This window comes from Ochotona curzoniae, unplaced genomic scaffold, assembly GCF_017591425.1.
Source record: "Ochotona curzoniae isolate NIBS_2020 unplaced genomic scaffold, NIBS_Ocur_1.0 contig_2927, whole genome shotgun sequence".
NCBI lineage: Eukaryota > Metazoa > Chordata > Mammalia > Lagomorpha > Ochotonidae > Ochotona > Ochotona curzoniae.
Window position 1 is genome coordinate 4,536,409 of NW_024465654.1, and position 27,573 is coordinate 4,563,981.

General features: G+C 47.7%; 1 protein-coding gene across 1 annotated transcript in view; it reads right to left on the reverse strand.

Moving 5' to 3' along the window:
• Nucleotides 1–1,316: 1,316 nt before the first annotated feature.
• CPNE8 (copine 8) overlaps nt 1,317–27,573 on the reverse strand; it is a 106,923-nt gene continuing 80,666 nt past the window's right edge. Inside the window, exons 14-20 of the mRNA XM_040978879.1 lie at nt 21,260–21,306; nt 20,064–20,245; nt 16,608–16,735; nt 12,159–12,261; nt 11,026–11,083; nt 7,688–7,761; nt 1,317–3,136 (exon numbers count right to left, since the gene is read on the reverse strand). Of these exons, the coding sequence (XP_040834813.1) occupies nt 2,948–3,136; nt 7,688–7,761; nt 11,026–11,083; nt 12,159–12,261; nt 16,608–16,735; nt 20,064–20,245; nt 21,260–21,306 (781 nt within the window). The 3' untranslated portion in view covers nt 1,317–2,947. The remainder of the gene's footprint in view (nt 3,137–7,687; nt 7,762–11,025; nt 11,084–12,158; nt 12,262–16,607; nt 16,736–20,063; nt 20,246–21,259; nt 21,307–27,573) is intronic.

Genomic DNA, 27,573 nt, shown 5'->3' on the forward strand with positions numbered 1-27,573 from the left:
AGGAGCCTCCAGGTGCTGCACTGAGAACGCTCACAATGCTAAGGTAACTCATGGGAGGGCCACCTCGCGGCCCGAATTCCCAGTGCGTGGCCACCAAGGCCCAGCCAAAAGCGAGGGAGTTACTTGTGTCACTCATGCAAAAGGTCATGTGATCAGAGTGGAACTGGAAAGCAGACAAGTGGCCAAACACCGGCTGCTTCCTGAAGTCAGGAGCTTGCCTCAAAGTGGCTGCAATGATGTGATGGGAACCATGTTTCCTGCGCTCACCCAAGTAGATCCCTGGCCCTGCTCCTGTGCAGTGTGAGCAAGCGCTGTAGCGTGCAGAGCGGATGCTGCCCTGTTCATGCATTGCAAATAAAAGCAGTAGTGTTAACCTTTTCATCTGGCAGTGAACCAGAGGGGCCCGAGTCCATCTTGTTGTTACTGGAGGCACACTGAAGCTTTGCCACCCAGGCGAGCTTCCAGCCCTCTCAGCTTTGCTCTCCTTTGGGGCCAGAGAAGGGCCGGCCAGTCATCTGCAGCTCTGAGACCTGAGCAGGCACACACCTGTGCTACCAGTTACCTGTACCAGGTGCTACACAGTCATGCTGTGCCTCACAGTGGAGGAAGAGATGCCCGGAATAAGTACACCATTCATAAATAGTTCATAACTGCGGCGAAACACTGTGCAGAGATGAACTGAGGAAAAGGCGCCCGTTGCGGTGGCTTGAGAGGGAGACGGTGGAGGGTCTTAGAAGGGGAGATCTGAGGGCTCCTGCCTGAGGTGCCATGTGAACTCAACTGCTTGGGGACACTAGGTTGGCAGGCCAGACCCAGAGAAGTTTAATACCTCCCTGGGTGAGATGAGAAGTGAGAGATTGTTGAACACAAGGCTAATTCTATCAGAATTCTTAAGGGAACGTCCAACGATAGGTTTTCTGCATTGCCCCTGCAGTGTTGAGCATAGCTCTTTGTTGCAGCTTGTGTAACAGGTGGATACTCCAGACTCCGCCTCTGCATGTGCAGTTGTTGGTATGCGTTTGTGTTTAAGGAGCTTACAGGAAGTGCCTCGGCAGGTCACAAGATGCACTTTCACAGTGACACCACTGTGCGGGCTCGTCTCTTGTCTCTTAGTCATGCCTGCTTTCTTCGCCTTACATAAGGAGTGATACGGTAAGTGTTTTAAAATTACTTACAGAACAAACAGTGTTTGTGATGAGTGTGAGCCAACAGGCTCAGCTTGGCAGTGAGAATGCTCCGTCATCTGGCCACACCAGGCTTGGACACGTTATTTAGTCAAGAAAGCAGGTGTCTTTCTTTGGTAAGCCCAAAGAAAAATAACTGATTGGATAAGAAGGAAGGAGTATTAAGTCTTGTTTAATGTTGATTGTTCAACTAGTAAGTAAAAGTAACTAAAAGCTAGGTAGTAACTAGGCTGGCAGGAGCATTGCAGGGCAGCCACGGAGTCGTCGGCCGCATGTCATGGAAGCAGGCAGGATGCAGAGGGTCCTTTGCAAGATTTTAATAATACTGAAAAATGGACAACTCGGTATTACACAGTATGTTACAGTGATACCATTAGATATGTGGATTAAACACTTCTCTTTCAGTAAAATAGTTCATGCTTAAAAAAAGTCACCCTAGGTCAACTCGGGAGAGAACAACGTACAGTAGAAATAAATCGAGTAGTAAACAAGGTGGAGGTAAGGAAGAAATATAAAGCTTTTACATTGTTGACACAAAAGAAAAATAAATAAATACACTTTTGTTATTTGAAGGCAGTTGACAATCATTTCCGGGAATCTGTGAGAGTTTAAGGCCATTTGTTCTAGAGAAATACTTTAATTTAGACACAATTTCACAAAACTGTAATTGTTGTAAAAACTGTACATGCAAAAACTCTTACGATTACTGTGGACAGGCAGGTAGTAGAGAGGAGCAGAGTACTTGGCAAGCGTGTTGTGCACTAAGTCACAGGGTGTTAGTAATTAACTGGGGAGTTCACAGAAGACTTCCAGTCTGTGCACCCACATGGCAACGTGGAATGGTGACAACAGGTAATCCCAATCAAAGAGCCAGTATCCCTTTGAATTAAAATATCTAGACAAGATATAATGGAATAAAAAGTGTAAAACATCTGCTACATGGTTCACAGTTAAATATTCTTCATTTGAGTTTTTCCTAAATAGCGTTAGAATATAAGGTTGCTACTTTTAGTACAGAGCAGATTCTGTGCACTCCCAGTTCCTACTTCGTTACATTTACTGACGGCAGTCTAAATTTAGAACCCAAACCCCATGAAAAATGCACGTTCTTCCAGACTACACATGTGCCATGCTTCCGCCTCCGTCCTGCGCAGGCGCGGTGGAGGAGTGGGCACTGCGCAGCTGCAGCCTGTGGACAGGTCAGGGTGCCGGGGGCAGCATCCCCTCCCCCGCTGCCCCGACAGTCGCTCGAGGAGATATTGCTCTTGGGATGGTGGATAGCTATTGCAATTTTGAAGACAAAGTATTTGAAATTCAAAATGCTTATTAAGAACAGTTACAAAAGTGTTGAAATTTAAAAAGTAGTAACATGTAAACATCGATACAGGGACCGCTTCCCTCGACACGGAGCAGTCGGAGCAGTCGAGGACAATGTTGGAGTTAAAAACAGTTGTGCTTTTTCCCAACATCCATTGGAAATGAGCTGTTTCTGGCAAAAACGAAAGTAAAGATTCAGAAAAGACATCCGTACACTGCTTCAAGCATTTGAGTAAGATTTCTGTTGCACATGCAACAACCCTATTTACAGTTTTGGTTTAGGAAGAGAATGAAGTTTGGATCCAAGAAAGGACGTGAACTAGCACTGCTGGAGCAGACGGAGGAGCGTGTCTCCCGTTCCCTGGGTCGTGACAGAGCACCAGGAGCGGAGCGTGACCTTGGCAGTCCTCACCGAGGGGACGGGCGGCAGCCGGGCCTGGGAGCAGTCAGATCTGCGTCTGCAGCACGTGGGTGGGCGGGCTGTAGGGCGGCGGCGCAGGGGATGGCTTGATCCCTCGGGCCCTCATGTAGGACAGGAACTGCTCGGGGATCTCGGCCAGGACGTCCTTGGCCAGCCTGGCCATGCTCAGGATGTGGTTTCCACTTCGGTCCATGTAATCCCTGAACGGCACGAACTGCAAGAGGAAGAGTTGCGGATGTCAGCACAGGGAAATGTGTGTGTAGAACTGCGTTCTCAAAGTATTTCAAACTTTCTAGACTGTTAGACAATGGCCACACTTTACAATGCCTGTTTCCTCTGACAGGGACTGGAATGCTCCGTGTTTCTCTCACACTGCGGGCTGCTCCTGGGCCTCCCGTGGTCGCTAAGCAGGCACTGCCGTGGGCTGCTGTCTTCAGCCCAGGGTTACAACGGGAGGGTGCATCCAGAAGTCACTCCTGTGCTGAGTTTCTTCTTCAGTGGAATCAATACAGCCCTAGTTGAATTTCTGATGCCAAGCTATCAGCTAACCAGGGTAAGCAACCAGTAGTGCCCAGTGGGTACGAGTGTGGGAAACAGCATGCACTTTGTTGAACGGTTCAAATAACAATTCTAAATGTCAGATGCCATGGGAGATGAATAAACTTTAGGTTCTTGCTAGCAGAACTTCAGGTACCTGGAATGCCGAGTCTTTCCAGATCTCGGCATGCCACCTGCACTTTCCGCCAAGACCCCGCTCTTGCTTTTGTGTCATGCTTACTATAATTTTATAGGAGGAATTCCTTAGAACCTTTGTCAGTTCAGCACCAAGTATTCCAGTGAGAGAGATGGCCCTATTCCACTCTCATCGTAATGGTACTCAGTGGATGTACCCTGTGCTGTCAGGATGGGAGCTCGGCCTCCCCAAAGGGGAATGATGGTTCTTGACTCAACTTTTGCAAGTGTGAGTTTCAGAATGCAGAGCAAAGACAAAGGCAGAGACATTTTAGGAACAACCTCTGGGTGCAGTATTCCACAGTTGGCATAAAGGCTTGCTTTTCCACCAGGAAGAGAAAGAATGCTCACAACGTAGTGTACATGTGTTAGATTTATTTTTGGAATGCCAGCTTTTGATTTAAATAGTTACTTCAATCTGCGCTTTGAGGAAACAGCTGTTATGACGTTACTACAGGTAATACAACAAGTTCATATTTTGGGAAAATGAACAGCAGGTGTAGTATGCCTTTATGCAGGGAAGGTGGGCTTCCCTAAAGGAACAGCAGGAAATTGCTCCTTCCTCTTCCAGTTACGACACAGGCTTTGAACTGTGGACATGTGGCTCCCTGTAATTGTACCTTCTCAGCCTTGCTCCCAATAGAAAAACCCAGATCAGCTTTTAGAAGCGTGTGACAAGAGGGAGATCTGACCGTCTCCAGGGATGAGAATGCCACGAGGGTAAGAAAAACTAACAGCAGACAGTCTCGATCTGAGAGGAGCGCAAGGGAGTCACAGATCCATGACGTTACACTCTCGAGGGGAGCGGGACTTCCGCAGCTCATCTGTTGTCTTAACCTCAACTATGCTTATTATTTCTTTTACATTCTATCATGTGTAAACGTAACTTTTGATCACTGAATCTCGAATTCTGCTAGAATTGTCTAGCTCAATGCCTGGGTCAGTAATTCTGTACTTGGAAAAAAACCTCCCCAAGAGCTGTGTCATTTCTTTGCCTTTGTTTCCTGTCTGTACAATGAGAACATTTGTGGCATCTACTTCCTTATGCTGTTGTAAAGTTAACATATGTAGTAGTTATCTTTGTTCAATTCATATAAGTTTTAATTTTTATACTTACTATCCATAACTTCACATATTTGTAGCCAATATAAATATGAAAATCAATATTTATTTGCATTCCTATCAAGCAATAGGAATATTTTTTTAGCAGTTTGCTCTTTCAAATTTAAGTGCAGTTTAGTTGCTCATGGAGGCTCTTATTTTCAAACACTGCTGGTTCACTTTTTCAAACAAATATTGTAGGATGTGCTGATTGGTTTAACTGAAGTTAATTAGAGCCCAATTTTAGGAATTTTATGATAGTCTCTAATGCTCAAAGTAAAAACTCGGGAGACTTACAGTTCTGCTCATGTTTTAAAGCATGCAAAAAGATTATGGTTAACAAAGAAACCCTGGCTTTCGGATCCCGGGAGCATGCGCTGTAGGTCACATGGGCTTGTTAGATGGTCGTCTGAGTCTGACGTCACTTGCTGCTGAGGCCAAGTTTGGAGTACAAAAGGTGAGAAATTTCTACTCCATCTATGAACTTCAACTCTTTCCCAAAGGAACACTGGTTGCCTCTGATGTCATAAGCGAGAAATGACAATGGCCTTGCTTCCCTGACCTGTGAGTGTCGACTTCCACGCCAACACACCCTCACTCTTGGCGGAAGGTTAAGTGTATCCTCTGTGGTTTCCCACTCAGCTTCATTGACAACCCTGCTTGCTGTCTGTGTTAACACTCAATTTCTGGTCACTGTAACTGAGGCTCTCATTCAAAATGAAGGCAAATGCTTGTGCATTTAACTGTGGCCATTAGTCAATTTCCACTTTGCACTAAATCATCACATTCACACGAAAAGCATGAGTAAATGCGTTCTTTTCTGTGAAACTATGGAATCCTGGATACGCTAAGACAATGGTACACATGGCTGCTCTAATGGTCTGTTGTGAACCAAGTTTCAGCCACTCGGGGCAAACGGGCTTTTGGTCGCTGATCTGCTCAGTTTTGCTTGATTGCTCCTACTGTGCTGAGCTCCATTAGCAGGTCTCAAGACCATGGGTTCAATGCTATTATTCTGTTAATAGAAAATGATTTAAATATGAATTGATAGGCTGCCACAAGCAGTAGTACAGCATTTTGCACAGTGGCCAATCCATAGAATAAACAAACAAGCAGCCTTTACATGTTAAAGAACTGCAGATTTAGCATCATAGCCACAGGCACGCATCCTGTTTATTGTTTATGCTGTAGTCCTAGGAGACTCCATCTTGGGGTGATACAACAGCTTGACACCTATGGCTGAGGACAGCGTCCTGTGAAGGGGACAGCTGCTGTGAAAATTCCACGAGTTCCCCGTGCAGCCACACCAATACAGCAGAGCTAAATGCATCCTAAACAACTGGAGAAGCGCAGGTGAGGTCTGCTAGGTGTTCATAATATCTAGTTTTACAAGTGTACTACCTGACTTCTATTGGATGCTGGTCTAGCTAGAATCATGGCAATCATATTAAAGAATAGGAATAGTTTTTATTAACTTCATTAGAATTTTGCCTTTCAGGAAAGTGAGGTGTATTCTAACAGGATACACTTTGGAATCAAAACTTTTGGACATATAAATTGGTTAACTGCCCACCCTAAGGTGCACACATCCTTAGGGTGCCGGCCTCTCCCCACATGTGGTCAGAATGTCTGATTAGACTAATTATTGCTATGCTGACAGGTAGCCTGCTGGTAACTCAGGCTCCAGATTATCATTTCTTTATGTGAACTGGGTGTCTCAAACTGTTGAATGCAGTGGATCCACTGACAGGTATGACAGCCGGCACTTTATAGGAAACCTTAACTCCTCTGAGTTGTCTTGCCCCTTCCTTAGCTTAGGAGAAAGTGTTACCAAGTACATTGTAAGCATCATTTAAACAAAACCTTGAGAAACTGGCCCTTTCTGCTCTAACCTTTCAGCACAGCACAGCACCAGCACCAGCATTCTTTGTACTGACCCTGAGCTGTGAGCACGTGGCAGGTTGGACCTGGGAGTAAGCTGACAGGGCCAGGAGCCTTTCAAATGACACGCACTCCACCCAGCCCTGCAGCCAGCAGCACAGTCCTACCAGGCCCATCGTGTATGCTTTGTATTCTGCTAAGTGCATAGGTTTGGAAGTTTAAATCATACTGGGTTGTCTTAAGAACATCCCTGTATGTTTTAAAATTCCATTTTGCTGATTTGTATTTTTATCTTTATGAACAGTCTCGTATTGCTAGAACATACATTCCTGGAATGCAGAGAGCTGTCCCAGTTACCACAGCAGACAAGTCAGGGTTTGAAGAATGCTGTGTCATCTCAGGATGTATTCGTGTGTGAAACATGAATACAGCTCATTGTTTGGCAGACAGTATTGGAGTCTATTTCCTCAAACTTTTCAGAACTTCTTTTCCTGTTTCAAAGGTATGCTTTACAAACCGTTTTCCTTTTCACATCCCTGAGACTTTCATTCAGTTCAAGCGAGTTTGATGCTGAAGAGTATGAATCCTTTTTTTCTGTTCACTGCCATAACAGAATTTAGTCCAGTCTGTCTCTCAGTTCTAACCTCCCTCTGCTTTCCTGTCCAACCAGAATCTATGCAGTGACTGTAAAAGGTCTACACTGTGATGCCTTTTTTAAAAACTCAGGATAAATGAGACTTGATTAAGTCCATGGAAAAACAAAACTAAAAGATGTTTGTTTTGATGCAGCACCCCCTGGAAGTCCATGCACAGCGAGTCCTGCTGTGTCAGCTTCAAGACCGAACAATAAACAGATGCGGGAACCTGAAAAGCCGTGCATCTCTAGCTTCCAGTCACGACAAGTCTGTTATTTTGCGGTAATGGTGATTGCCACAAATCTGTTTGTACATGGTGAATCCAAAATGCAGGAATAAGCCAGAGGCTCATTCAAGGCCCTGGGACATCAGGTGCATATAACAAGCAGAAAAGATAAAAAAATTTATCTTCTTACCTGTACAATGTCCCTTTCAGCATATTTTCCTCTGGAAGAGACTCTGACATCATCTCCATCCAGTTCGACCATGGCTTGAAAAGAAATTCAAGATCGTTAGTCTAGACCATCTTAGCCAAGAACTGAGAAACTGGGGGATATAAGGAGGCAAAACGCCTGCGGAACCATCACCTCTGGTTTCTTCCGCAGAGCTCGGGGCACAGTTCCCCACTGGAGGCCAGAGCAGAGCCTGAATGTCCTGTGGGACAGCCTGGGGCCTGTGGTCTATCCTGCAGACTCCAACCTCAGCTTCCGCGACCCACTGGGTAAGTGACAGTAACCCACTCAGTACATTTAAGTCTGTGTCTCACAGAAGAAACGCCACACCAGTTGATGTAGAATTCTCAGGAATAATTTGAACCTGATTCCCAAATAAAACTACTACAAAGCTGTATATTCCCCTAGCTCAGATTTTTAAAAAACAGATTCCAAAACAGCAATGATCTGGGCCCTGACATGAGGTGGACAGAGTGAGTCTGCCCTCGGTGTCGGCTTGCTGGGTGCTGCGTGGCCCAGCTGCAGGGGCAGACGGGCTGCACTGCCATGAAAACTGCTTCAGAGGCTGTTGCGTTTTCAGCAAGAACCCTCAATACTGAATGAGGCATGCTAATGTGTTCTTCAGGATAATACTATTCCTGGTCCGTCCTGTGGCCACTTGCCATGACCCTGTCAGCCTCTTCACTCCTGGAGAAGGAAACGCCACCCGATGCCAGTGCAGCCCGTCTGCTCACGACTCTCCCCCAGTGCACTTGGGCTAACCCTGCTGTGTGAGCTCCAGCGTGCGTGGCTGCCGTAACTGAACAGGGCATCCCTCGGTGACCCCAGTGGCTACAGCAGACGTCATCATTAACTAAGGTCTGCACTGCCAGGAACAAGTAAACTTCTCTGCTGCTTGGGACTGTAAGCAGCAGAATCCATTCTGCTCAAACCTTTCAACATTAGTTTTCACATGTTTTCCTCTTAGAAGCAGAACTGGCATGTCATCTTCAAACTAACAATGCAGTTACTCCACACCTACTGTAAAATGGGAAACAAGAGTTAGAATGTCACTCAGTCTACCTTCAGTAACTTTGCATAGTCTCCTTTGGTCTGTGTCAGTTTTAGCCTGCTGAATTAAGGAAGACAGCTGTCCAGGAACTCCTACATGAAGCATCTTGTATCTCTCCCTGTTCCACAGTGCTTTGGGGCTCAGTGCAAGAACTGCACGGGATGCGACATCTGCTCCGATCGCCTGAGCACCTGCTCTTCACAGAGACAGACTGCATGCCTGCGGCCCTCCACACGCTCCCGGGAGCAAAGCAGGTGAGAGGGCTGCGCTTCCCAAGCCGTGGCCCAAAGTCTTTATCCTGAAGTGAAAGGGGCCTGAGGTCACTTATGTTGGACTGTTCTTTAAGCACAAAGAAATCCTTCTCCCAGAAATCTTTCTTTTTAAAAAAGGTGCTTTATATAAAGGGGGAAAAGTCACTTGTGAAAATTATGTATATCTTCTAAGTTTTCTTATCCAAATACATGAGGGCTCATTAATAGCTGAACCTTATTTCCTCTCCTTTCAAGGAACAAATGGAAAAATACTGTGCGCAGGAGGAAACACACACTGCCTCTCCAGCTGCAGAGGAGTCGGCGCTGGCTTGGTGTGGCACCTGATGCAGGCTGCGCCTTTCCAGTTAACAGGCAGAGGTGCAAGTACTGAGAAAGGTGCTTCCAGCAGGACAGCAGAAGTTGCACTGTAAGTTGACTAACGACCTGAGAAACAGGGACTACTCTATCCTTTTACTGTTAGCTGTGGAGAGCAGAGGTTGATTTTGGAAGAGAAAAAAAGCAAAGGCCCCTAAGAGGCAGTTCCTCATCTCCTGGCAGAATGGTCAGCCACCATGGCGCTGCGCCAGCAAGCCCTTACCTTGTGCTCTAACTGCTGGCGGGGGGAGGTGGCGCCCACGCGTGCAGGAGCCTCGCGGCCATCTGCACAGGCAGCCTGACTCCCCGGCCAGGAGGAGCTGCAGCATGGGCAGCAGCCTGCTCTGTTCTGGGCAGCGGATCCCTAAGAGAAGGGACTGAGCTTGAAGGACTGTCTAGTTGGAACCTCAGGGGAAGGCTCAATAGGCCCAGCCCTGCAGAGGCTGGCAGGGAAGATTAAAGCCGCCTCAAGTTCTCTCTGCAGAGTCAAGCAAATCCTGAAAATCCACACTGCAATTAATGTGCAAGTGAGAAGATCCCTGCTTTGTTAACTCGGGAGCAGAGAGGCTGTGATGTCGCTCACGTGGGATGCACACACCCACGCTCTGCTCGTGGGGAGACAGGTGGGTCCACTGTATTCTAGGAATGCTCATCTGTGTGCTTTGCCAAAGGTGGTCCAGAGTCCCAGGCTGGAGAAGCTGGCTGTGCAGTGAAGCCACCCTGACTCAAGCCACGTTCTCGCAGGAACCCTGGGCGACAGTCCTCCATGAAGTCCACCCAGATTACTAGTTGTGTAAACACTTGCATGTGGCTCAGCAGACACTGGAACAAGGCCTGAGCCCAGGGAGACGAGACGACCGACCACGTGGCCGATCAGACGCCTTCTCACAGGTCAGTTCCATTTCAGTTCACTGTTCGCCATTTACAAGGCGAACCTCTCTGGACTAGCCAGGTTTTGTAACCCCTGAAATCCCTGTATCATGCCTGTGCTGTGGTTTCACTACCTTACAACGGGTGAATCTAGCAGTCATCCTGGGAGGTTTCAGGGCAGCCCGAATACGTCTCATATTTCAGTTTAAGACTGACCGAATGGTAAACTGCCTCCAGTGAACTAGACAGGGAGGAGAAAGAACACGGCGCTCAGAATCCTTTCATTTTCTCACCTGGTTCCAGGTAGGACGCTCTGCTCTGATCCTGCTTTCTGCAGATAACGCACGTGGTGGCCCGAGTGCTGGGGAGCCTGCCGCCCACGAGGGACTTGAGGCTTTGCTCTAGTCAAGCCCCAGAAATTATGACCACTTAGATCTAAGATCTTTCTCTATCCTTTCCAAATACACCTTTTTTAAAAATTATGTCATATAATACATTTATTTTGGGATGAACTTGTGAAATCCGCAATATGGCAGATTTTCAAGAAGTTCATGGCAAATTAGTACTATGAAAAAAATTATGCATAAATTTAAAGTTTCTGCACCTAAATAAACATTTAGTTCAGTCTGCAGCCTGTGTTTATGTAAACACGGTCACTGCACACACTCACGTCGTCCTCCCTCACAAAAGGCTAAGAAAAATCCTGTCGGATAAAATGAAACTCTAAGGAATACAATTGGAATTCCAGTACTCACCATCAAATTCTGCCGGTCCGACACCCACTATGATTATGGACATGGGCAGCTTCGAGGCCTTTAAAGAAATCACAGGAGGTTAAGAGTCCTTAAGACAAAATACCGAGTCTCATCTAATTGTTCACTAATATTCAAACACAGCTAATGTCCTAGACAGCGCCCCTCTCCTTTCCTAACCACACCTGCCCATCCCGTGCCGCATCTGGCTTATTTTCTACCCTTGTTCTCTTCCCAGACATCGTTGAGCTGCTCTGCGGAGGAAGAGCACCGGATTCGGGAACAGCAGTGCCAGAGAAGCCGATGTTCACAGCACACGAGCAATGTCAACCATCTTTACAAAAACGTCTTAGTAATATAAATATGAAACTTTGTGGAACAATAAAGCATGTGATGTCACAACATTTTTCTTCTAGCATGTATCTTGAATTTTACCATTTTTGAATAAACTACTTGCTGATGAGCGTGAGAGCCAGCAGGAGAGTGGAACGCTGCAGCTAAGCACATCGACAAATGAGTCACTGTCCCCAGGCCACACGGGAAGCGTGCGCACTGCCGTCACGGGCCACTCGTGTGCAGGAAATCCACCCCATGTAAACCTTTCCCTTCCTGCCTTTTAGGTTTGTTTTTTCTAAGAATATCTACAGCACATCTGATTTTTCCAAACATCTTAAGCTATTGGATGTGAGGAGAAAAGTTCTATTACATTTCTCTTTGCTATTAATAATTGATGTAACTCATCAACATCTACATCAAACGTGTACTTCATGCCCGATAGTGTAAGCCTCCACATAGGGAAGCGAGTGGATCACCGTCCTGTGAGACAGTCCAATCATCTTAGAATCCCAAACCACAAGTCAGAATTAAAATGCACAGGGAATGAGTCAGCACAGTTCTGTAGCCACAATGTAAATGTTAAAAACTAAACCCTCTTACTAAAACTGTATCCAAACTGATGTGCTGAAGGGCAATGACACTACAGCTTCCAGTTAACTGCACATTTCAGCCTGGGCCTCAGTGTTAGCGTGCAGGAGTTGTCCGGGTGGGGGTGCTGTCTGCAGCAAAGGAGCATCTTTCACTGCCACACAAGCACACTGGATCCCGGGCCCCTCGCTGCCACCCTGACCGCCACTCACGTTCACGATGGACTCCTTGGTTTGAGCCATGTCGGAAATAACACCGTCTGTCACGATCAGGAGCACAAAGTACTGGGAGCCGTCCTTGACGGAAGAAGCGTACCTGGACGGGAACGGTAAGGAGCAGGAAGTGAGTCAGCTCCTCTACACGAGGGTTGCCACAGAACATGGAATAGTTGGAGAATTCTCAACTTCAAGAAAACATGTCAGCATTAGAAGCCTGCACTGTGCAGACCTCAGGCGCTCAGCTTCTGAAGCAGAGCACGAGAGTAACCACAACCTCCCTGCCTGCCGGCCGCGGTCACCTGTCATCAAGTCACCTACTGCTGAAGGTGAGAAAAAGGGGATCTGATTAGCACAAAGGGAGGGACTCAGTCTTCTTCATCCTAGCTACGTGGCAGATGTTCTGTGAGCTGCCTGTACAGGCACTGGGTATCCACTCCCCTGGCAGGCTACCCAGGAGACCCAGCACTGCCACCTGCAGGTGCCCTCCTGCATGCTCACGAGCTGGGGGCCAACGACTCCACCCCGCGCAGACACAGTGGACAGGGAGCCCTCACCTGCCTCTCCTCCTGGATCCCAGAAAGCTTGAGTGAGAGCCGAGAGCCCGGTTTTGAACCCGGGGACTTTGGTAAGAGGTAGGCATCCTCACCAGTGTCTTGGTTACTTGGCTAAACATCCACCCCTGAATTTAACTCTTCTGCCTTTAAAAATGAGATAGTTTATGGAACAATTTAGAGGTAAAAGTAACAAGTAAATTACATGCACTACTACTTATATACTCTATTAGTATATTTAAGTGTTAATAATCATTTTATGTAGAACTATGTATAGGTGATAATTTATTAATGAAATTGTATGCCTTACAATCAATTTCAGCTTATGGAAATTTCACCTCAGTTACAAAGCCAAATGGGGCCAACGATGTGGCATAGAGAGTTAAGCCACTCTCTGCCATGCTGCCATCCCACATAAGTGCTGCTTCACATTTCCACTTCCCTTCTGTCCAGCTGCTGGCTAACGCCCCCGAGGGAAGCAGAAATGGCAGTCCAGCTCCCTGTGCCCTGCCTGGCCGCTGCCATCATTCCTCCTCCTGCTACTGGTTAATGAAGTCTAAACACAGTGCTGCAGATACGAGGTAAACCTTACACCCGAAGGTCCTGGAGTTCTCTAATTTTAACTCTCCAGGTACCTCTGAGGCTTTTTGTTTGCTTGTTTGTCTTTTCAGTAGGCACCACAGTTGGTCTTTGTCACCTGGGCCAGGCAGGGGTCCGGCACTGAGCAGAGCAGTTAAGGCACAAGTCAGGACACCTGCATCCTGCCTCTGCAGCATCCACATTCGGGACCCGCGCAGCCCCTAACCATGCAGACCCTGGTGACTCAGGAAGTTGGACTCCAACCATCCACATCGCAGTCCTAGACAGAGTTCCCAGTTCTGAGCTCGGGCCTGGTGAAGCCAGGCATCTGGGCAAAGAACTGGTGGATGTGTGCCATTTTGCTCTGCTTCTCAGAGCTTAGGCATAAAAAGCCAGTTATTTACTCACACACTCCAGGTCCTGCCGTGTCTCCTGCCGGCTTGCTCGCGCTCTCTGGAGAGCTCCAGCAGAGCAGGCGTCAATTGCAGAAACATTTTCATAGCCCATTAAGACCGACTTTTCCTTAAAAGTTTCCTTCATTTCCTATTATAATCCCACTCATTAAAACCAACCCAGCAAATAAAGTATCAATTTCTCTGTAAATGCAAAGTACTGTGAGAGATCTATAATATAAACACATAAATATATGCACATATAAACACCAGCTGAATGACGGATTTTCCTTTCAAGGTGGAGAAGCACACATGAACAATGGAGTATGCTTCAATTACTAAGTGCTCTAGCATGCACACGGAACCAGCTGATGCTCAGGCACAACAATGAGCCTCCGTATTGTGATGCATCTGGGAGGAAGCAAAAGGGAATGAGTTTGCCCAGGTGAGCGGCAGGCAGCTACTGGGAGTTCTGGACTACATGCTGAACGCTTTGCACTTCAACCCATGACATAGCATGAGCCGTAGCTTTACACTGTTTGAGCTGCTGTTTCCCCAGACGGTTTTAGAAAACCAGGACAGAAATGGAATGAGATGAGAGGCAGGCATAGGAAAGCCTCTGAATACAGACGAGCCTCAGAAACCTTCCAAGTCTGATGCCCCCAGTCTCACCTATATCAATGCTTTGTCACAGTAAGATTATCTCAGAAGTCGGTCCTTTTAATACAGAGATCAACCTTAAAACTGAGCTTATACTCAGTACCTGAAAGCAATAAACCACCTTCAAAATGCTACACTCTTATCAAGGGTGAAATAAAGGAATTTAAAAACCAAGCTGTGTATTTGCTTTGACTCTCTTAAAACTAATGCTCGTGGCCTGGGAAAGCAGTCAAGGACGGCCCAAGGCCTTGGGACCCTGCCCCCGTGTGGGAGACCCGGAAGAGGCCCCAGGCTCCACCTCAGCTCCAGTTGATGTGGCTGAGGAGTGAACCAGCAGATGGAAGATCTTTCTCTCTGTAAATCTGACTTTCCAATAAAAAAAGATATTAAAAATGTTCAATAACAGGATTAATTTTTAAACATTGATTCAGTGCTCAAGTGCTCACTTCGGGTGGCTCTGTTATTAAAATCAACAGAATGTACAAGTAACCTTACCTTAGTTGAGGTTCCACATGCGGCAACTGTATCTTCCTTGCTGCATAAACACTACCTTGTCCTTGAGTGGACAGCATTTTTGGTTCAAGATAAACTATTTACTAACATCAGAGACCAAGTGGGACAGGCGTCTGGACCCAGGAAGCGACAGTGGCACTAGTCCCTGGGGCCCGGAGGGCTGCCCGCCCGGGCCTCCTGCGGCACTGCCAGGCCGAGCTGGCTCACAGCAGCCTTGGTATTTTTTTTCTTTTTTAACGGGAAGAATAGTGATTTATTACATTATGGCTTATTTCAAAAGGTCTAAAATTTAGCCAGCTGCTTCCCCTATATCTGAAAAGGTAATGAACTCATAGATACAACATAAAAACCACAAAAAACAAAATTATGCCACCCTGTAGTTTTACGTGATATACTGAATTGCACTTAAACATTTTTATCAGGAATTTTAAGTTTCACAACATAATGATAGTACGAGGGGAAACCGAGGGGAACATAACTAGCATGAGTTCAACTGATATCCTATTTCCTTTTTCATTTTATTTTAAAAACTGTTCTGTGTCCTTTATCTTGCGTTAGCGTGTTTGATTCTGCTTTGAAAGCCCTCCGCAAACCCAGGCCACAGTCCTGCAGAGGCACCTGGATGCTGACGGCACGAGTTACGCTTCCAGTCACCCATTAGAGAACGGTGGAAACAATTTTGTGGGCCAGGAATTATATTAAAAAAATCACAAAAATAAACAGGATACCCCGTGAAAATGACGTAAGAATATTATTTCTTAGTAATCTTTCCCTTTCCTTTGTTTGTTTTTTCATTGCACGTGCACAGGGTTGAGATGTAAAGTTCTATCTTGGTACACACTGCAGACAAGAATGCCGGCAAGCGGAGGGAGAGCGGCACGCCCGAGCTGGCCCTCAGTATGTCTGTCAGCAGGTGCAGCTTCCCAGCCAGTCCCGCTGGGGTCAGCCCTGGGTGCAGGAGCTCAACACTCTGCATGTCCCAGATAACACAAAGTGGAACACGCTAAGTGACAGACAACACACAGGAGGCTAGGAAGGACCAGAACCTTCTGGAAGGGAACCGAGGTACCACTTCCTTTGTGCGCTGATAAGCACATCAGAAAGCAAGCGGCATTTCATTTGTTGTTGCTGAGCTCTACTGTTTGAATTATCTCAGAGTAAGGCAAGGGCCCGGCACAAGCCAAACACTCCAATAATCTGGAAAAAAGAGACCTAACTCAAGTGAATTAGATGCACTAATGAAAAAAAGAGTGACTACATCTTGTTTATATTTTACCATTTTCTCTAGAACATGCTTGGAGTTGGAGCAGTCCTATTCTGCAGTCTGTACTATGCGCCGCACACAGATGGAGTTCCGAGAATTTCTAGAAATAGCTACTGCGTTAACTTCTGAGTTCACAATAACGTGTCTACGTGTCCCTGACAGCTCGACGTACTCGTCCGTGGAATTCAGCCGTAATATTACTTGCGTGACTCTAGAGAATCTGGCACGGATGCTGAATTTAGACAGTGGGCAGTACCATCAGCCCCATCACTGCTCCACGTCTTCCCTGGAACTCAGACAGACGTTACCACAGCCTGGTCACTGGTGATTCTGTGCGAAGCCCTTGGCCTGTCTGCACTGTATCTCTCTCTCCCCCATCTTCCTGGAGGAGCATGAAGAGAAAGCGCCTTTGCAGTCATGCCAACACCTGTGTCACGTGCGCTTTAGTGCACTATATTAAACATCTGCTTTGCTCTCCACTCACCTCGCCACGTGATTGATGACAGGCGCGAAGTTGGTCGGTCCGTAGAGCTGGACAGACTTCAGGCTCCTGTAATAGGCTTCCATGACGCCCTCGATGCCATCGCAGTACGGGTTCTGAGGGTTCCCATTCTGTGGAAAGTTACAGCAAAGCAAAACTGCATGGTGAAAACATGAAGGTCAATCAAGAAAGGGGGAGGCACACACACCGACATTCATACAGGCATTCGGGGCCAACAGTCACACATAGAATAAGAACGTAACAAGTAATGTGATCAACAATAAATATGCAATGATTGAAAATGCAGTTATCAAGGAAATGCAACCCAAAACCACAAGGGGATTCCCTGTTGCACCTGTCGAAACAGGCAGAGATGCACGGAAGGGAACAAACACCCTGTGAGAACAGGCAGAGATGCACCAGGCTGTGCTGCAGGCACACGGCACGGATGGCACAGCTTGGATGTGAGCCCAGGGGACCGGCCCCAGGGGACCCTGCCCTGCACCAGGACATGCCAAGCGCATGCCAAGGCCGGGCCCTCAGCCACAGCTGCGATGTCCCACATGCCAACCGGCTGTTGGGGAAGGCTTGCCACCTTATTTCCCTTCTGCTCTCGTCTTATCTTCAAACACCATTATCAGTCAAATGATATAATTTTTCTAAACTTTAAAGTAAGACATATCTTTCCATTATAAAATCAGTCCCACAAGTTGACAAATTAGAATGTGAAGCTTAGTATTTGGCCCGAAGCAGCCAGAGGTTGGATTTGATGTTAATCTGAGCTGACCTATTTAAGCTTTTTAAATAAAAGATTGTTATGGTGCTCCTTTCCCTGGAAAAGACATGAAGCTAATTTTAACAACCTGTCGCTGATTTGGGGCATGTAAACCGTATTCCCGGTCCTCCCCTGGGGACCGCCGCCAGGGCCGGCTCCGGGCGCTCTCTGACCAGCCTGGCAGTGCCTTTACCGGGGATTAGTTCCCCATGCCCCCAGTTCCTGCGGATGAATCCCAGTGGGACCACCATTTCCCTCAGCACGGGGGGAGTAATCACTGCGTGTCCCCGTCACTTTGGGATGCCTGAAACACTTTGATTTAGTCGTAAAATCCACAATGAGCTGCTCGAAGTTCAAATGCCCTGGACGATAAGACACTTTATACATCAACGTGTATGTTCTTTTTCCTTTGTGCTCTGCATTTAACTGGGGTTTTAAAATATAGTTTAGGGCTACAAAAATGAAATTTCTTACCAGATGTTAAAGTTGTAATGGGTTATCACAAGATGTTATCTGTTCAAAAGCTGAAATAATTCTGCCAGTAATCAACTTTCACTTGCAAAAACAAATTAAAATGAATTTATGGGCAGCACTGCCACCAAAATAAAACTGGAATATTCTGACCATAAGTGCGTTTACTTTTCTTGTTAATTAGTGAACAGGGCAATGGCTGAGTTGATACTTCCATCCACATCGATGTTCCACTCACGAGACAGTGAGCATGCACCTGAGTACCCAGAGCAGGCCCTCGGCCACCAGCAGCTGCATGGAGAGGGCCTAGCTCTCAGCTGCTGCCTGCCGTGGCTCCTCCGGGGACTGGGCTGCGGGGGTCACTGCACCCAGAAGCCTGCAGCCTCACACTGCCCGGACACTGGGGAGGCACCCAGAGCCCTTGCTCTGCCCGTCCTGGCTTTCTGTGGTAGCTCCCAGACCCCTCACTGTGTGAGAAGTGGGAGACCTCTCCCTTCCGTTCAGTAAACGGACATCTACTCAGAGTCCAAAGTTAGTGTCTCCATGTTCACAATGTCAGTGTGCAGTTCTAAGTACAAGCACACACACAGATATTAACTTGCACACTTTCTATTAATATCAAAATAAGTGAGCAAGTACACTTTTAGAGTTATCACGTGGGTGTAGGACATTTATCTGTTGACCGGTAGAGGGCTGCTGGCCACAGGCTCCACATACACCTCATCCCACACGGGGTCACGGGCCCACACGGGGTCACGGGCCCACACGGGGTCACGGGCCCACACGGGGTCCTCAGGAATTACAAGGCAAGCAGGGCAGGGAGCCATTCATGTTCTAATCGCAAGTGCTGAAGAGATGATTCCAGAACAATCTTCCCCATCTTTAGGACCCCCTGTCCTTTTCCAGTGTGTCGCCTCCGCCTCCCCCACCTTGCAGCCTGGGTTTGCCTGGGACCCTTTTCTTTGACAAAGCTCACCGCAGGCATCTCTACTCGCCTACGCTCCCTCAGTACGGATTACTTCAGTTTCTAGAATGTCTTCCTCGCTATGTGAAAGAATGCAACCAATATGACAAATTCTCAGCATGAAAAGCAAAGCATTTTACAGTAAACAGTTCCTTCTCTTCAAAAAGTTTTTGGAGAACACCGATTATGAAACATGACATATTGATTTCAAAATAAATTTCACCAAAGTAAGCTACTTTTAATTCCATTTCTCCAGGAATTTAAGAAATACTCTCAAATTTACTGCAGAAATGTAGCCTGAGATTAACACAACACTCTGGCAGGGATCAAATAAAATATTATCATTAAATATACTTTTAATCTTTTTTTGTTAAATCTCACCTATCTAAGAAACCCAAAGTGCTACCAGAAAGTGAAAGAACTGTAAGTACAAGGTAATCTTACAGTTAATGCCATCATCATAATCAATAATCATTTCTGTTGGCATCATCATCAACTTGGGGAACTTCCTCACACATCTGGAAGGGGGCGACCCCCAGCGCATGCGTGTTTGAACGGACCTGAGGACCCGCTGAAGGTGCAGGTGACAGAGCCTCCTTACAGCAGAAACGAATGTGGAAATAACAGAGGAAAAAAAAATACTCAAGGGCGAGGAGAAACATATGGAAGGAAAATTAATAACCCTAATTTAGTTTAGCACAATTCTTCCTTTTCTCAGGCTTTCAAACAGCTCCTAACCCTCAGCCCGAGGCGTTTCAAAAGAAGGACCACATGAGTGGTTTTCACGGTCTTACAAGCTGCTGGGAAATTTTAATTTTCTAAGAGATAACAGAATTCCGACGGATTCTCATTTTTATGTAACACTACCAGTACGGCATGTGGGCCATTTCATGGAAGAAAGAACTAAACTTTCCATCCACACCCAGCCGTGGGCCCGAACACTGACCGGAAGGGATATGCTAGCTCCTCCGACTCTGCTTTCATGCTGTGACCCACGGGCCATGAGCGCAGCGGCATGTTTAAATGGGTTTAGGAACTCTTGCTGCCCAACAATACTCAGAGTAGAGCCCTCTAGAAGTCAGACGTTCCTTTGGGAACTATATTGCTCTTATTTTAGCTTTCTCTTATTTTTCTGTTCAGTCTGCTGCCACAGAAGCCAGCTTTGGGAAGAGCTAGAGCAGAAAGAAGCCAACAGCAAAAGACCCAACACAGCAGACTTTCCAATATCAACCCCGGCTGACAGTCTCACCAACGCAAATTCATGAGAGATCCTTCCATCGGGAGGCAGCTTGGCACCAAATCCCAGAGCTGGGAACATCTTGTCGCTGTCGTAATCTTGAACGATTTCTCCCACCGCCTTCAGGGCCATCCCGTAGGCGTTGAGCTGGTAAGGGTTCATGTAGTGGAGAGAGGTGGGCTGGGCAGGGTTGCCTGTGGACGGAAACAGCACTTGACACAGCTGCCACCAGGGGAGGGGGCTCTGTCCTGAAACTATCGCCGGCCTGTAGCTTGAATCCTTAGGTTTCAGTTCACAGAAGCCAACAGTCCCTGGGTATCTACAACTACCAGACCGTCTTCAGCCTGTGCTGCCGACACAGAGGGAACAGCTGGGAAAGGACTCAGTTATTTCTTCGCAGAGGCAGAGCATGCCGACTCCCCAGTTCTGCCCACACATCTCGGTGTGACAGATCACAGATTCTCTTTCCAGACGTTACGGGCAGCCATGGGCGCAGTCCCGTGCCCCGTGTGCAGAGTCACATCTCTAGAATCTGTTCTGTCACTGCGCTGAGCAAAGCAGGTCAGATTATGCACCTGAAAGATCAGTGCAAACAGGAAGGCACTACAGAACTGGACTTACTTAGACATCGCATCTCTGTTCTTGGACTCAGGTAAGTTTTGCGGACAACCTGTTCCAGGACTAATCCAATCTGTCCTCTCCCACTGGCCAAGGCCCATTCTCCACTCCCGGACACACATGCTTCACGGCAGCTGGGGTGACGACTCATCAGTGTGGAAACGAGAGAACTAGTATTTGAACAAGCTGGACAAACCTAGCATCTTGAACCCGCTGGACTGTAGGTTTTACTTCTGTGTTCCATTTTATTTTATTATTTTTTAAAAGTAGAACACATGAGTAAAACTCATTAGCTTGAAGTTGAAGTAACAGAGTAACTCAGCTCGGTGGTTTCAGCGCGGCTCTCGGAGGGCGGAGCGCCATTTTAGCATGTAATACATGCTAAAATGCTGAGAGCCTGTGCCTATTTGTTTAATTTTACTGTTTTGCATATGTGAGCTATTACATAACACTGACAATGAAAAATTTGCAGATTTTGTAGAAAAGGCTTCAGAAGTTGTAAACATCAGAATCAAATATCTAACCCTCAAAACACTTCACTTTTCACGTAACTGTCCCTCATTCTGTCCAGAGGTAACCGTGACACTCACCATTTGAGGCCGTGAAGTCAATAGCCACTGTGAAGTTAATCTGTGTTCTAGAATGGAAGTAAACCAGAGTCATTAATTAGACAAATAACCTCCAAAAAGTAGTTAGTTTGCCACTTTCATTAGGTTAGTTAATCTTTCCAATTCTGTGTAATGTGAATTTGTAAGTACGTCATAGTGTGCACACCGGACAACGTCAGGCAATCTGCTGGGTACAACTTTATAGAATTCTTTTTTTCATCATATTTCTACAAAATGGAAAAAAAAAACCCAAAGTAACTGCATTTTGCTACACAACAGAGTGTAATACAGCCGTCAGGCAGCACACAGGCTCTGCCAGTCTCAGACGCCAGCACTTACAACGGATCCACCTGTTCTCAGGCAGCGCGAAAGGCCAGCGGGGCTGAGCCCACCCGTACCAGCCGGGCCTGGGCGCACAGGCTCTCCTGCAGGAACCACATGCTTCCGAGGCCACGCCCCAACTCATCTCCCCCAGCTTTCCTGCGTGTGTGTGTGTGTGTCTGCTGACAGATAAATAGATATGTATGGGTGAAATCCGCTACATTTATCAATTTTAGCACGTGCTATCTAGCCGAACTTGTTTTACTGGGTTAATTTTTTTGTTTCTCCTTTCTGACCAAACTAAGGAGGTAGCACTCACATGAGACATTCACCCTCTGGCTTTCACCTGTGCCACCGCACCTGAGTAACTGCGCCTGTTTTTAACCAGAGAAGACGTGCAAGGAAAAGCAGTGAAAATAACGATTACATGTAATAACCTGAAATTGCATCTGATTTTTAAAGTGTTAATTCATTTCCATTGTACGAGAGACAGAATCTTTTCATGTCCAGTACACTACCTCAAATGCCAGCAAGAGTGTCACCGGATCCAAGCCATGTGCCCAGAACCCAAGCTCGGCTCGATGCAGTCGGAAAGGACCGAGGTGCGTGGAGTGCGGCCCCGTGGCTGTCACAGCGTGCGGGAGCTGCGAGTCGGAGCTGAAGCTGGGAGCTGGGACTTAGAACAGCCGCTTTGATATGGGCGTCCCAGGTGGCAAATGAAACACTACGCCCACTGAGACATGATTTTAACTAAAAAGTATATCATCTGAATCCGTGAATAGACGGCTTTGGCCACAGATTATTTTGGACCCAATGCACAACTGTTTTAACACTTCAAAATCTGAAACTGTTACATAAACGATGGTGCCAATGGTGACAGGATTTAAACATCCTGATTCCAGCAGAGGGTCTTCTCAGTATCAAGTACAGCAATATGTTCACCTTCTTCTTGAAAATGTAGCTGGATGGGGGGCCAGCACTGTGGCACACGGGCTAAGCTGCTGCCTGCTGTGCCAGCATCCCACAAGGTCACTGGTTCAAATCCTGGGCTGCTCTACTTCTAACGTGCCTTTAAAAGCAGCAGCAGATGTCCAAGCACATGGGTCCCTGACACCCAAGGGGGAGGACAGACGCAGCGTCTGGTTCTGGCCTGGCCCAGCTCCTTGGAGGAGTAGCCACTCCAAGGATGGTCTCCATGTCCAGCTTTGCCTCTCTGTAATCTGTCAAAAATATTTATGAAGCAAATCTCTTTTAAAAATTAGCCTAGAAAGACCCACGTATGATTCTTAAATGCATTTTTTTTTTTTGCCTTTCCTAAGGAACGTACAACCTTTCATTGAACAAAAATGAATACAGGTTCCCTTTATAGTCAGTCATTTCATCTCATAGCAGAAATCGGGTTTGTAGGCTAAGAATATAGGTTAACTTGGAGCACAGGACTAGCCAGCATGAGCCAAAGCGAGAGCAATCCTGCAGAAAAGCTCGTGAGACAGCGGGGAGCCCATGCATCGGACACCCCTCGGAGGCCCGAGGAACAGTCCCCGCCCGCACACGGCTGGGCCCTGTGCCTGAGGGCAGTGCGTGCCGTGCAGGGGGCTGTGGTCGAGCAGAAAGGACACACCTTCCGAGGCCCCCAGAACTGGGTAGAGTCCCAGCAGCTGAGCTGATGCCCTAGGCCAGGGTTTACAGCTGCTTCCGGGCACAGAGTAACGAGAATCTCAAACTAATGCCATGCTTGGGTAACATGCTTAGTTTGTCAGTTAACCTCACAGTAACTTTACAAAGTCGCCTGTCCGATGCACAAGGAGAACTATGCTGGGAAAAATCAGTAAAATTTCTATCAGTACTAAGTGCTAGCATTCCAATTTGAATTCACCTTTAAATGCAAGGCTTGTATTTATGACTGTTTCTTCAGGTAAATATTTGCAAACTGCATAGTAACAACAATCCAATGAAGGACAGTGCACTATGGTGACAACCTAAGAAAGAGACCAGAGAGGGTGGTGCTGTGGCATGGTTGGCAAAGCTGCTGCCTGAGACGCCGGCATAGTGTGCGGGTGCTGGTTCGTGCCCTGCCTGCTCCATGTGTGACCCATTCCCTGAAGGAGCTGTGAGAAGCAGCAGCAGACGTTCCAAAGCCTGGAGCCCTACCGTACGGAGCGGAGACCTGGGAGCACTGCCTGGCTTTGGACCGGCCCAGCGCTCGACGCTGCAGGCATCTGAAGAGCAACCCCGTAGACGGACGATGTCTCTCTAACTGTGACTTTCAAAATAAATCCACAATCTTTTAAGACAGTCAAACTTTAAAAAGATGCCACACCAACAGCATGATAACCAAGACTGCAGAAGCAGGCGTTTGGCACGGCTGTTGGCTTGTTCACATCCTTCAGCAGTGTGTTGACAGAGTTCTGCCACCGTTCTCCATGCCAGCTCCCTGCTCGGGCATCCTCGGAGCAGCAGGAGAGGGCTGAAGAAACTCGGCCCCTGCTACACACGGGTCTGCCCTGACTTCCTGGCTGGGCCATCCGGAAGTGAACCAGCAGAAGGTATGTGTGTGTGTGTGTGTGTGTGTGTGTAAAAATCCAGCAGATAATAAAGATTGATTTATAACTTGGTTTCTGGTTCCATCTCCCTTAGGTAGTAGTGAAAGAACCTCGTTTTCTCTCTCTCAGACAGCAGGTACAGAGGCTTTGTGCCGAGAACATGAATCCATCAGTCCATGGTTGTTTCTAACTTGGCCGGGGTCGTCAGGACTTTGAGCGCAATTACTCAAATGAAGAAAAACTCCAACAGTCTCTCGGACACAAAGGTCCCATCAAAGCCAAAGCTGCCAGGAAAAGTAATGCTGCCGTGTGCCAACTGCCGGCGAGAGGTGGGAGCAACACCAGGCTGGACTCGGAGCTTCTCTGATTGCAGGTTTTTATTAGCAAAAACGACTAAGATAGCACGGCATTTTGGCCCTCAGTGCACCTGTATCACCTCCCCTTCCTGCGGCGCTTACGCGCATGCCCCACGATTCCCCAAAGCACTGACTCATCAGTTTCAAAGGAGGTTCTGGCAGCCCTGTTACTCCAGGCTACGAGCAATCCTGAACATTCTGATAAATGACAGCGTTATAAAAGTAAGCCTAACAACAGCCATAAATCTTCTTACTCTTTTTCATCTTCGAATACTGCGTGAGGCCTCAGCACAGAGGAAGAATCTATCATGTGTCAAATTAAGAAATGTAAATGCACGTGACTCCTGATAGAATATTCGTGAAACAACTGCACGTGAGCTCCTGACACATTTTGCTAAGGAAGTGTTACTTCAGCTTTAGAAACAGACAAGGAAGAGCAAGATTTCAAAAACCTCAGAGAGCAGCACTACATTCTAGAATATGAAGCAGTGACGCCTGCCCAACTGCGTAACTTAGTGCTAACATCGCACGAGCCTCCCGATGCGCAAGTCCCACTAACGCAGCAATGCGCACGTCCCGCTAACGCCGAAATGCGCACGTCGAGGAAGTCTGTCTCACTTTACTGCACGTACAAACACTGTGACCGACAGGTATCAAAACGCCAAGCGAAGAACACTCCGCTTTGCAGGAAAGGGCCCCAAACAAGTAGACGTGAGCATGTGCCTGTCAAGCCCCCTGAGAAAAATGATCTTAGATATCTTTTGCACAGCTGCTGTTATGAATTACCAAGAATAACAACCGTGAGGGGGACACCCACAAGACCCACATTCCTTTCTCCCGACTGAGGGCTGAGAGTCTGAGAGGAACTTCCTTCTCCCTTTGACAAAACAGACTCAGACCCACAGGCAGCAGGACGTCTAACTGGCCAAATGCAGTTGGGAAGCCTACCCATCTCCAACGCCCCTCCTGCCCATTCGGTGTCCGTCCCTTGGTTCCCCTATGCAGCCCGGTCTGGGCCTCGCCCTGCACCCAGGCACGGTCACGCAGCACCACGTGCAGCCCGGGTCTGGGCCTCACCCTGCACCCAGGCACGGTCACGCAGCACCACGTGCAGCCCGCGTCTGGGCCTCGCCCTGCACCCAGGCACGGTCACGCAGCACCACGTGCAGCCCGGGTCTGGGCCTCGCCCTGCACCCAGGCACGGTCACGCAGCACCACGTGCAGCCCGCGTCTGGGCCTCGCCCTGCACCCAGGCACGGTCACGCAGCACCACGTGCAGCCCGCGTCTGGGCCTCGCCCTGCACCCAGGCACGGTCACGCAGCACCACGTGCAGCCCGCGTCTGGGCCTCGCCCTGCACCCAGGCACGGTCACGCAGCACCACGTGCAGCCCGCGTCTGGGCCTCGCCCTGCACCCAGGCACGGTCACGCAGCACCACGTGCAGCCCGCGTCTGGGCCTCGCCCTGAACCCAGGCACGGTCATGCAGCACCATCCTTGATCTTACTTTACACCATAGGTTAGAGCTTGAACCCTTTCCTGACTCAGCTCTTGCCTCTTTCTTAAGTCTAGTTCATCCACATGAACACGGAGCAGACAGCTCCATCTCGCCCATAAATCAGTCTCAGGATTAAGTGACCTCCCCAAGCGAAGCCCCCCAGAGTAAGAGGTTCTGTGACACCACCCTATGAATTTCTATATCAGGAATGTAATCTGGGAAAAGCGATTTAGCCTCTCCACACCTCATTTCTAGTAGAGTAGAACACCCCTCCCACTGCTGCTACAAGGAGCGTTGGAGCACAGCTCTCCCAGAAGCCTTCATAAGTAGCTGCGCCCTCACCCCTGCACGGACGCTGCTTGCTGGCCTGACGTCAGCACAATGCCTCTCTGGGCATCCTGGAGTCTCCAGTCACCACAGACTCTGACCATGCCCTCAACCCACCCCCACCATACCTGCTTTGCTTCTCAGCACACATGCTGGTCTCAGCCTGCCAGCCCCAAACCGCACCCCATATGATCCGCCCTTTTTACAGAGTGCCATCCAGGCAAAAAATTCTCACTGCAAGAAGCAAGTCTAAATCTGGCCTCTGCCTTACTGCTTTAAATAAACAAAAAAACATTTTATTTGTGCGAAAAGCAGATTTACAGATTGACAGGAAGAGCCAGAGATAGAGAAAGCACTGCCTACTCCACAAGTGTCAACGATGCCAGATTAGAGAAAAAAAAATCAAAAGGAACAGAAGCAAAATGAGCCATCAAAACATCGATTCCAAGCCCCAAATCGCTATAAGTACTACAGAGTAGAATGCTGGTTCAGCCTGCTGCAGGTGCCAGAGCAGCGAGCAGGCCCAGGGTCAGGCACTGCACACCAACTGCAGCTCAAGCCCAGGATCGCCAGCAAACCAGCTCTGACCCCAAGCACAGCCACGCGTTCTGAACCCCCAACTTCTCCAACATCGGGTAACCTGTACTGCGGAGGAGTACTTTAAACATCAGAAATAAAACTCCATGGCAACTGCACTTTGATGAGCAGCGAACGCCACTTGTGAGAGAACACATTTCTTAAGTGACTCCAGGTTCATGCTAATCCTCTCCCTTGCACGGTCAGAATAGGCAATTCTTCCTTTTATTACAGCTCACATAGCTGTCATCAATTCTTCCCGTTGTGGCCCCGGCCTATCAATGGTGGTATGATAAGTCTTCTGTTTGAGCAAACGGCAGCGCATGTGGTGTCTGTCAGAGCTCCAATGACGTCATCTACGATGACGCGGTACAGCATCACTCCCTAGGACTACGTCACTGATAAATCCTCCCCCTCTTCCTCCACCTGCCTTTGCCAAATTACTGTTCCCCTGTCACCTTTCTCCTCTCAGCCCCAGACATTTTAATGGACTACCATTTCAGAGATTGCAAAGCATGCTGTCGGCAATGGAATAACTTTACAATAGGCACAATATTAACCCCCTAACACTATCATGCCATAAGAAAAAAAAAAAGAGGGTTTCTGTTGGAGCTTCTGGATAAAAGGACTGAATGACATTCAACTCACCTTAAAAAAAAAAAAGTACCAAAATTCCA